General features: G+C 40.9%; 1 protein-coding gene across 2 annotated transcripts; it reads right to left on the bottom strand.

Moving 5' to 3' along the window:
- Positions 1-720: 720 nt before the first annotated feature.
- LOC137587690 (glycogenin-1-like) lies at positions 721-10,830 on the bottom strand. Of its 2 annotated transcripts, XM_068304275.1 has the most exons (8): positions 10,679-10,830; positions 8,484-8,619; positions 8,224-8,398; positions 7,951-8,113; positions 3,785-3,911; positions 2,454-2,664; positions 2,172-2,210; positions 721-1,601 (listed from the first exon to the last, which is right to left on the bottom strand). In XM_068304275.1, the coding sequence occupies exons 1-8, from the start codon at positions 10,683-10,685 to the stop codon at positions 1,452-1,454; spliced, it is 1,008 nt and encodes a 335-aa protein (XP_068160376.1). In that variant the 5' UTR covers positions 10,686-10,830; the 3' UTR covers positions 721-1,451. The 2 variants fall into 2 exon arrangements, with proteins under 2 accessions (XP_068160376.1, XP_068160377.1); XM_068304276.1 differs by lacking the exon at positions 2,172-2,210 and having other exon boundaries at positions 10,679-10,829.
- Positions 10,831-12,033: the final 1,203 nt, after the last annotated feature.

Raw genomic sequence — 12,033 nt, 5'->3', positions numbered from 1 at the left:
CAACCACCGCTGGGTCAGGACACGCCCCCTCGGCCTCATCAACAGGCGAGCCTCAAGGCTGCGTTCAAGTCACGGATGGAAATGGGTTTTCTGCGGGATTTCACATCCGGGTATTTTTTTTTGTAGTTTTTTTTTGCGGTTGAAACTAAATCTTGTTGGAGTAATAACTCATCTATAAGTTGCACTGGCAATGGCGGTATGCTGTGTTTTGTCTGTAAAGAATTAGACTTTGAAGTGTTTATTTACAATTACTCAAGCGTTAATCAACGCAAGAGTAATTTCCTATCAGATGCTACAGATTTGTGACACCACACCTACAAACAATGGCATTTCAAAACTAAAGCCGCAAAGTTTAAAAAAATTTTTTATTTCTCTACCTCTATTTAAAACAATGAAAATTGGAAGACTCCCTCATAAATGTGACATTTTGTCACTTTTTTAAATTTCTTTAGAACTTTATCTTGGGCGCCCTCTACCGACGTGGAAGTAAAACAGCTGACTATCATTCTATGACTATGACTTCCATCCTCGTGGAATATTTCTCCAAAATTTGGAGGATAGTAAATACAATGATGTTAATCCTTCTTAGACCGGATTAAAATGGATTTGTAGGCATTTTATGTGGCATTTTCATGTTTTATCCGTGTTCCTGTTTCTCAGTCCAAAATAATATGCAATAAAAAGTAAATTGATATCTTGAAAAAACAAACACCAGAGCTCGTGAAAAACTTTAAATTGTGTTTAATATTTCCAAATGATTTTGTGATACAGCCAACATCCTCATCAACAAATACACAAGACTGTATTAAAAATGTATTCTTCTATTGAGAAACTGCGAGCCAAGAGCAGATAGGACTGTGGCAATAGGCAGCAAGACACAAGGCACTGAGGACGTAGTGTGTGTATGGATCAATGACCATAACTTTAGAAACGCTGTAAACATGTTTTATCTGTTAAACAAAGCTCGTTTCAATGTAAAAGCATGATCAATGACCGTTGAGAAAATATCTTAATACTCTGAAGATTAGTAAGTGACTGGATAGTAAAAAAAAAAAAAAAAAAAAAAGGTAACAAAATGAAAATTCATGCAAGTAGAAGCAAAAAGACACAAAAAGGCCAAGTTCTTTTGTAAGCATCTTTTTCCACAGACAGCAACAACATGAAAAAGAACAAGAAATGAAAGTACCCTCAAGAAAATGAATTTATACCATTACAAATCTTCACAGTGTGAACGGGTATACCGATTGAGTCTTGCATAGGCAGTCGTTCATATTTAAATTTTTATTTCCTCATTGGCATCATCTTTGGAGTGTGGAGGGTGTAGCGCTGGTGGAGGGGCAGACAACTCATTTGTACTTGAGAAACAGGCAAAAAGTTAAACTGAAACCTGTTCTACAGCGTGTTTGTGAGAATCGTGGCGAGCTCTGTCAATCTTCAAGATTGCTATGCCTTCATTTGAGAAAACTGTCAAGCTTTCTCTTGATATTGTCAAATGAGTCCGTTCCCATGTAGTCTGCCTGACCTTGCTCCCATTTCTGCTTCCGCTCTTCCGAGGACAGCTGGGGTTCGAGTGCTTGTGCATATGAAGCAGCAACCTCCTCCTGGGCAGAAAACAAAATAACACACCAAATCAAACAGGATAAAAGGCAGTTGTCAAATACATATGGCGTAGAACATATCCTTTACAATCATTGCTTTCGGAAAGCACTGAACTTGCCATACATAGCATTTGAAAATTAATAGCCCGCAGGCAAACAAGCAAAAGCTCTGATTTTAGAGGAACACAGTACTAGCATTAAAGGCCCAGTGTTTAAGATTCAGACACATTTGTGGGAAGAAACAGAAGACTTATCAGGAGTGTACTTAAGAGGCACGCGTGGTCAGAATTAATGATGTACGACATGTCTTTGAAAGAGAAGCATGTTTGCGCCGTTGAAAAGAACAGGACAGGATTCTGATATGTTGATTCGCCACAACCTACTGTAACCCAGAACCTCCAGGAAAGACCTTTGACGACAGTCAATGCAAGGAAGTGGTCAGACGAATAGCGTTCAGCTGTTTGGAATCGGAAACCACAACGCTAGATGTCGGTAAATCCTACACACTGGACCTTAGCAACAACTGCCAGAAAACTATCACTTGGAAAGCCCAACAACAATACAACGCCATACCTTTCCACTTTCAAAAGTCATTATGTCACTGTACTGGAACTTAATCAGATGAATAGAAAGAGAAAAGAAGTACATCATACAGAATCAATGTAATGCAACATGTCTGCAGCAACTTTTATTACAAATAAAAAGATAAATGATGTTGGTTAGACTGCTAAAAGAAATCAAACCAACTTTTGGTAAATTAAATTTATTTATTCTTCTACCCATTTTCTGACTGAACAGAATGACGCAGACAGACGTCAGGGTAGGACAGCAGGTGCAAATAAAGCTTCAGCTCACCTCCACACATCCGGAGTCGAAAGGCTGGTCGACATATTGCTCCTGCAGCATTGGCACCACAGCGCTGGAGTACAGCGTCCACCAGTCCAGGAGGAAGGTGTGATGTGCGGTGGCCTCCTGCCCTGAGAGCTGCTTGGTTCTGGGGTCAAACGTGTAACTCCAGGGCTTGGTCTGCCCAAGGAAATGGACCACCTTCGCATTGCTGCCATAACTGAAAGGAGAAACACAGCTTATTATAAGAATTACATCCCCATTGTGGACACTTGAGAGCAGTGAAGTTAAGGGTATTGTGTTTCACTGATTTATTTATTTGTACTGTGTGAATGTTAAAAACCTTTACATTTAGAAAAAAAAAAAAAGTGTTGTTCTGGTTCTAGGCAGAAAAACCACAAAGCAGTCACCCCTTTTGATAAACAGTTCCTAAAGCATGTCCTGTAAGCACTGACACTCATGGTGCAAACAGCTGTTTACTTGAGGGTTTGTTTAAAATGGAAAGATTGTGAAAAGTTTTCCAATAAGATGATACCTAAGAGTATTCACACTCTTTTATTGTTAATGCAGAAAGTCATGTTCACTTTGTGACGTTACTCGGGAGCTAATTTGTGCCCCTTTCAAAAAAACGAGACTCATTTGAAAAGAGCGCTTCCATTTACGTTGTTGGTAGCTCCAGCTTCGTTATTTTTGACTCCCTTCTTTTCAATAGGGGCATGGGGGCACAGTGGTAGCACTGTTAAATTAGGCCCTGGGGGATTGTCTTATAGTGTTTGTTAAACAGCTGAAGCATTAATACGACTGACATCTACTGACAAGCAAGCGCATGTTTATCACCTGCGTCATTTGCTTGCCAGAAAATAGCAAACATAAGAGCTTGTTGATGAAGTTTGTTTCTATGGAGGAGCCATTTGGACGCAGAAGGGAATTAGGGATGGATGTGTGAGGGGGGGTGGTGGTGGTTGAGAGAGCACTGCACAAAGACCAGTCCGGGATGTGAATATAAAAGGTCTTAAAATAAACAGTTCTATTTCTGGGTTTGGTTTCAGCTGTTGGGAGCTCACTCAGCGATGAGGCCCGTTGGGGGGGATCGTCTACCCAGCTGGAATCTTCTCATCTTGTTCGTAACCCAATGTCATGTCGCAATATGAATACACACATGTGATTCAGTATCGGCTTACACCTTGGCTCTACAGTCACGTAAGCCCCGAGTATCATGGACCGCTACGCTACAATATCATGTGAAAATATACGCTGTAGGAGCATTAAGTGTGGAAACACACCAAAAAGTGGGTCTTAACTCTGACGTCTCAAATACGTGGCCGATGACGGACGCTTACTGCTTGAATGCTGGAAGGTAAGTGTAGACGGCGATGCTGCTGAGGTTGTAGATGAAGGGGAGGTGTTTGGATATGTCAGCTGTCGCCCAGTCACTGAAGTAACCATTCAACACTCCCTGATCGCCTCCTGCACAAGAGAGGAGAAACAAAAATCAATGATGCATCACTAACATGCTGTATCTTTCAGGAATCATCAGTATAAACCCTCAGGTAAACGGGATTAGAGAGTATCCACTCAAATTATTTTACAGTTCAAATCCTGCAACATATTTATAGAATTATATTATTACAGAATCCAATACAAGCCATAACAAAGACTAGTTATAAATTGAAAGAATACTTAAAATCAATGTCAGAATGGAGGTTTGAAACAATTTGTCTAATGCATTTGTTTTAGCAGCACGAACAAGCTATGAAACATCCACTCTGGTGGCACAACCTTCAATTGATGGAACAAATCACACCCTAAAAAAAGGCTTTTGACAGGTTTAGGGCATGACGAGCTTTCTTGAAAAAAGGACAAGCTGAGTGAGTGCAGTGAAATGATCCGCCCGTCTGACGGACAGATTAATTCATCTTTCTGCTTCACGATTAATCAGCAATTTGCTGAGCTCAGTATACTGCTGACCCGCACATTCTGAGCATGGACCATTAGTTCCTTTCCAAACTGCTAAGGTTATTTCTAAAAACTAGTTTCTGCACATTTATGACATTTAAGAAACCATCCTGTGCAGGACATGTTTGTCACACGCAAGTTGACGTGGGAATCCCTCCTCTTCACTGATGGCAAAATATCAAAGATCAGTGGGGTGTTGAAAGGGGGTACGCATGTATACGTGACAAAGATAGGTCGAGTTCTTTCGGCTTATCCACGGCAGCGAGGAGAGGATTTATCAGTCTTATACTTGACAAAGATTGATTGCCTGCCGTTAGCTCAATATTGGAGGTCAGTGAGCTAAGTACAAAGTCAAACTCTGCTCAGCAACATGAGACGCCCTTCAAAAAGCTGCAGCTCCATAGCCTGTTAAGCGGTGGAAATGCTGACTTCTCCATGGCAAGATTACAACCTTCAAACTGTCAAAGGTGACGTAAACTTGACAAGTAGATTCCTCCATTCAAGTAAAGATATGTAATGCGTTTTATAAATAATGCAAGAACACACGAAACTGGTAATATAAGATCTAAAAGAAACGATGGTTTGATGAGTTTCTTTGAGTTGTTGTAAAATCAGCTTGCGGGAATGGGCATCTTCTAGTTGTGGGTTGTTCACACACATTATCAAAACGCATGTGAACGTTTACTTGCACTGTTAGCTCACAATGTTTGTACAAATGTTGATTCTGTGTCATAAATATGGCAACCAGATCTGATGTAGACTGAGAGCGTGGAAAGATTCATATTTGATGTTAATTATTTCAGTTTGACCTGGTTGACGTGTCATTAAAAAACTGTTTAGACTGGATTAGTTCAAGAAAATTGCATTTAATATATTTGTTTTAAATAATTGGGTAATCATTTAAAATACGCGAGTTGGTGTCATGAAGGGAAAAATGTTTTCTCTCTGGGTTGATGATTTGAACTTACTGGTTTCACAGGTTTAAAGATCAGATCGGAGTCACATTGGTCTTTGGGGTTCAACCGGAAAGCTGCAAAAGCACCAACTCTTACTCAGTTTGGCCAATTTAGAATTGGGGCATTGTCATGGCAGTGGCTTACATAAACACAGCTGGGGATGTGGGGATGAATTTAGTGTAAAGTGGGTCAGTTAAGCTTCGAGTCTGCAACCAGATCCGAACTGAGCCTTTAATAAGACCTTTTTATGACTGGCTTGATGACCGTTAAACTTCTTCATCTGGCTGCAGTCAGTCCCTGCACAAATCTTACACAGAACATTCACATGGAGCTTCGAAAAGTTTGTGAAACTGCTTTTGCAGTATAAAATAACATCTGCCATTTATCCAAACCCACATGCTCCAACTCAAGGTTTTAAACTTCGTATGGGTCAGAGGATCTTCATTTTGAGGGGATAAGCAGACCTCAGCAAGAATGTCCACCCTGCTCTGCCAGTTTGTGTTGGCAGCAGACACGAATGGAGCCACAGATTGAGAGATAACACCTCCATGTTGAGCCACAGAAATGTTCCTGTCATCTTCCTTCAACTATTTTTCAATACTAGCCCTGAACAGCAGAGACGGAGCTTCGTGCCTGCTTACAGGAGAAGGAAACAAAATGCTAAAGGTCAAAGCAAAGCCACCTCATGTCTCTGCACACACGAAAAAGCCATCCATGGCAATAAATAAGGCAGATTTATTCATATGTATGCCATTGTGTATACAGATTGAGACGTCACGGTGAAATACTGGATAAAACTATGCACAGACAGACATGAAAGAAGAAGTGTTTCCTGGAAAAATGAACGAGACAACAGTGTCTTTTGTCCGTGGTTGTGATGGAAACAATTCCGCCTACAGACATTTGTAGCAGCCAGAAAGAGTCGGCACTTGAAAGCATTGGCAACTATTAAGTGAACTAATTGGTTTTTCCAACGAAGCCTCCCTGGGTGGAATCTCTTTCACAGCATCACAAGAGAAAAATAGCTCGTCGTTTAAATGTTTTTTTAAAAAAAAGTTCACAAATGTTAACAAAGACTAGGTCAGGCTCGTCTGAGATCTACCATGATGACGCTTCCTGTTTTGTTGGTCAGAAAATAGTTTCCTTTGTTAAGAAACATTTTGAGGTCACAGCACTCAGAGCACACAATGAGTTTGATTAGTGCTCAGCTGGTATACAGGCAGGGGGGGGGCTGTGGATGATTCTAGGTTAGCACAGATATATCATGAACAAGAAGTCACTGCAGAACTCTTGAATCACTACCAAATAATCTCAACTCAAGATCAACTTTAAAGATTTGTTTCATCCATCATGTCAGATCAGCTGGAATGGAGTCATCTTAAACATAAACTTTTGAAATTAGTCATGTGATCAAGACGCCGTTTCATTTTTGAAATACTACTGGTCTGTCAAAAACATAACCCTGACAAAACCTGGCTTACCTCTGCATACAAAATTATGTCTGTCTATCAGGAGGTTCATGACTTCACAGGTATCCATGAAAATGTGAAGGTTAGGACACTTGGCTGAGAAGAATTCATTATTTCCAGAAGATCCAGGAACTTCTTCACCATTTTCATCTTCTGCCATCATGTTCGTCAATTACGTTTACAAGGAACCAGTGAATCCTGGAGTCCCTTCAGGTCAAAGGGTGGATCCAGGATCAGGATCCAATCATTCAGATACAAATATGCAAAAATCTGCATTTATTTAGACACTGGTTTCAAGGATGAGAACAAGTTATTAAATTCTTGGCTAGAGCCCGCCCAACGGAAAAGGAAATGCTGATGTTGTCGGGACAGCTGTTTTTCTTGTGACACAGCATGATGGATGGTTTTTATAAATGTGTTTACGTGGTGAAAGAATGCAGGTGTTGGCTATATAAAAGGCATGAACATGCAAAAGTTAAGAAGGGACAACCTTTGTAATGTTTAAGAAACGCTGTGACTTTGTAGACAGAACCAAGGCGCCCTACATTGGAGCAATCTGATTTGAGCTGTTCAGTAAACTTGAACTAACAACTACGACCAGAATTCATTTACATGACGCCCCACGAAGCAGATTTGTTGAATGTCAACTGGTGTTCTGAGCAGAAGAGGGCCTCTGAAATTTAACCTTCACTTGACCACAGCAAGCCCCTGAGAATAACTCAGCATAGCTAGACCGTCTGACAGGAAGGGCCTTGTGTCGAGGCACCGGGCCTGATAGAGGCCTTACTTGGAGAAAAAGGCAAACAAGTTTGGTTTAACGTCACGTTACCCAGAAGTCAGTGTGACTCAGAGCTGGTCGGAGCCAAAATGTTTGAGCCCGACTAAAAAACATGATCATAAGATTCATCCATAAACTGAGATTGATGACAAAGTATGGATGTATTATGAAAAAGTATATTTCTGTATATTATGCCATACCTTCACTAAACCATTGTATCTGCAAATATAAAATACGTGGAGATCAGCAATACCCTCACATGTCGAACAGTCTCAGTCTATATAAAAACAGAAAAATGCAGATTCACCCTAAAACCAGAAGGTCATCAGGCGTCATTTTTGTCTCACCATCGAAGCTGCCGTGCTCTGTGCAGTAATGAAGCAGTTGCTTGAAGGTCTGCACAGAGGGACGAAACACAAACACACCGGTGTTGAAGCAGTCGGGCCAGCCTGGATCAGGAGCGGCAGACAACTCTTCCCTGTCGAACAGGTCGTCTATATTTGAAAGCACCTTAAGATACAGACAGAAATAAAACACAAGCATGTTCACACACACATACACACATGGAGGTATCCTGAATCTTGCTAAAAAAACAAAAAACAAAACAAACTCAGACCTACCAGTGTGTCTGCATCCATGAAAACACATTTACTGTAATTTGTGAGATTCCAGCAATGAAGTTTGGTGAAGGTGACTCCAAGGTCTGGCCTCTTCATCATGGCCAAGTGTGCCGTGTCGCCGCTGTCCAGCACGTCTACCACCCTCACCTCGTCGAAGATTTTCATCAGCACAGACCTGAGGATTCCCAACAGAACAACATCGATATTCCAGATGGAAAGCAAGGCAAAGAGATACTGGTTGGAGTTAGAAGCAATCTTACCGGCAAGGTTGTGACACTTGTGAGCAAATTAGTACCACAAGTTTCCTGGTTGTGTTGTGGTTGCGGAGGGACTTGCCCAAAACCATGGCTCCACGGGCGTACTTATCAGTAGTGGCCAACGTCACAAAAGCCTGGTCTGCAGATGAAAAGGGGAGAAAAAAACAACCCATTTTGTATTTGAAAAATAAAGATTTTAACAACAGACCTTTGTACAGGATCCTTTACTGAAGCTCTCATCTCATCTCATGCAAGACATATGTGCCGTTTTACGATTGCCTTACTTTGTCAATCATACTTTTGGGCTTTGGTTTTTCTACTTGCTGACATCCCACATTTTCCCAAAATAACTTGTCAAAATCTGGGGACAACGTGCAATAAGCAAGTCAAGTCATGCCAGTATTTACCACTGAGTGCAAAGTGGCGAGCTTGAGTCTGTCAGACGGGTATTACTTGACTGTCTGACAACATAACCGTGCTGCAGAAGTCTTGACAATAAGCCCCGTCTCTCATGTTTGACAAGTTACGAGGAAAAAACAGCATAAAATCAGTAGCTTTTACTCCGTTCAGGAAATTGAAGTACTTCTCTGTGGCTCGTTTGGTCTCTAATCTAAGTGTCGAGTTCATGTTACAATCTGCTTAAACCCAACTATAATTTCAAATAGTCAAAAAAATCTATTGACATTCCACCAGTAATATGATGATTTCTAATTTGTGTCAAAAGAAAGATTTAGGTAATTTTATGTGCAGTGCGGTGACTATTAAATCAACTCCTCTGACGCTTGGAGGGAAAAAAATTTGTCACTACCTGCAAAGTCATGTTTCGGGACAACGACTCGCTTTGAGAGGACATATTATTTTGAGACGATGAAGTCGGTACGGCTGTTGGAGGGACGACGGCATGTACAAAAGGCTTCTGTAATTTCGAGCCAGTCATGATGCAGGATTGCCCATCGGGGTGCCAGGAGACTTGTTCCGTCTCACAGGCCGTAAACACCACCACACCCCCTTCCTCTCCCTTTCAATTGGTGCAACCAAGTAACCCAGCATTGAAAAACTTCATGAACAAGGCGGCACTAAGAGCACAAACTTCTGCCAAAGCATCTCAGTTTCCACATAATATCATCGCTCCTAAAGAAATAGTCCCATGATCGTTTGATTCTCATGACTCCTATAATTTGGCATCACATCAGTATCTTTAAATCGATCTTTAATTTGAACTCAGTAACTTATGGATATTTGTCAAACATGATTTCTAACTGAATCTGCAGTTAAATCCCCCATTTGAACTTGGCTGCAAGTCAGCCTCGATCAAATCTTACAATAGGAATTCATTCATGAGCATTATACATTTAAAACATTCTGCTCACCTGAGCCACAGTATGAACCCATAAGTGGATGTCTTGATGCAATTTCTGCACAACATCCATTAAGCAATCATTAAGCAATAACCTTGCAACTTCCTCCATCTCATAAAGCTTAAGCATCCTTTAAAAGCAACAAAATGATGGTAAGGTTAACCTCAATTTAATTATTTCCTACCCCCCCCCCCCCAAAAAAAAACTTTTTTGAGTAGTCCTGCTAAACAGACAAATCAATGCATGTAAAAAAAACAACAACAACCTTGTTGGAGTCAATAAAGTTAAAAGAAAAAACACAGGTAGCGTTAAAACACATCAGACTGCTGCACATATAGGATTGAACCATTATAAGTAAGTGCTGCATATCGCTTCCAAAAAATAAGCCCTGGTGGCCTTTATAGCGCTTCTACTTAATATTATTTGTCATTTAATTCCGTATAAAATTTTTATTAGAATATGACCAGAGTTTTTTTTTTTTTTTTTTAAATTTTAAACAACTTTAAGGGTCTGTAGAATTACTGGAGAAATGGTATGACCCAAACATTAACAGGAGCCACCGTATCCCGTCATACATGTTGAACCAGACACGTCCACACCCGTCATGTAGATAAGAACACGCAGGTAGCGACACGGTGTACTTTCTGCTACATTTATTACAACTTTATCACTTTGACGCCATCTTCACACAAGCGCACCGTTACGCCCTAAAACGCCACAGATTCCGGCGGACTGTTGACTTCCAAAAAAAACTTTCGTTTTAGCTTGGACTTCAGCCAAAACGCGTCGCAAACGACTCGAGAAAGTCGCGGTTTTGAAGATGTTCCGGTGTCACCATACCTGCCATGACTGAGGAGAGAGCCGGAGCTACGGTGTAGCCGGGAGGCGGCGGCGGCGGCTTTGCCTGGAGAAAAGGACAGACTGAAATATACAGAGTGGATTTATACCATCGTGACAGTGGTCAGACCCCTCGTCACGTGACTGGCTCCACACACCCACCTGCTCCAAACACGAGCCTCTTCACGCACACGCCCCCTCCCACGGCAGGTCAAGGAGTTCAACTAGTGATTCGACTAAATTTAAAGGTTTTTTTTTGTTTGTTTTTTGTTTGTTTTTTCAGGCAAAAGTGGTGCGTTTTGTTACATTATACGAAACGGTTTATCTCAAGGGGATTAAATGGAAAAAATAAAAATAGGAGACATAATTTTACATTCAAAAACATCACAGCAGCTTTGGCCATTCGAACAACCGCCTGTAGGCGCTATTTATTTATTTAATTATTTTTTTTACCTGTGATGACGATGGGATGTCGATGGTGATGCTGTAATAATGTTCTGTAATCAGAACAAGGTGTTCTATAATATACAGCTGGTGTTTTGTCGCCATCTTGCGGCGAAAACGTAAAATGACAGTAGAGTGATAAGAATAACGTGCAGTTGGGGAGGTCCTTCTCCCCCCACCCCCCAGTCCTTTTGTACTGTGTTATACAACAGAGAATTATTTTTAGTGGTCTCTGCAGAGCTATTTTGAGATCGTGAGGAACAGAAACGCTTTTGGGGATGGTGGAACATTAGAGGGAGGGGGATCTGCCTATTGCCTATTTATCCAATATGTTTATTTGAGAAACAATATTTATTAATGAAAAAAATACACAAATATAAAGATTTTTTTTTTTTTAAATGTGGTATATAATACAGACACTCTAATTTACAAATTCTTTTGATGAAATATTTCTCAGACCTGCTTCTGAAATGTAAAACCATGCAGATAAGATTTCCCGCTGATCCTTGGCTCCTTTATTTTCTCCACTTGGGCAGATGCTTGTCTGAGTGGAGACGCTGCCAAAGAGTGCTCTGCGGTTGCTACGTACTGCGCTGCTGGCCTAAAATCCTTAACAGACTGGTACCCCCACCCTACCAGCCTCCATCACTGGAGCAGTGCCAGCTCAAAAAGGGGGCTCTCCAGGGTTCAAAGGGGGGGATGATACAGTAAATTAGTGCTTGCTTTTGTTTTCTTGAAGGCTTTCTTTTTTTTTTTGATTGAGAAGCATTGTCTAGGTTTAACAGACTGAACCGTTCAAACCAACCTCGTGGAGGAAGATTATAAATTCATTACCTCACTATTATTTCATGAACCATGATGGCAGCAGAGAAGCCTTGTAGCCTATGAGGGGCCGCAAAGTGTGAGCATTATTT

Source organism: Antennarius striatus, chromosome 20 (assembly GCF_040054535.1).
Source record: "Antennarius striatus isolate MH-2024 chromosome 20, ASM4005453v1, whole genome shotgun sequence".
NCBI classification, from domain to species: domain Eukaryota; kingdom Metazoa; phylum Chordata; class Actinopteri; order Lophiiformes; family Antennariidae; genus Antennarius; species Antennarius striatus.
Note: the sequence above shows the minus strand (reverse complement) of the source record. Positions and strands in the feature narration are given on the sequence as shown.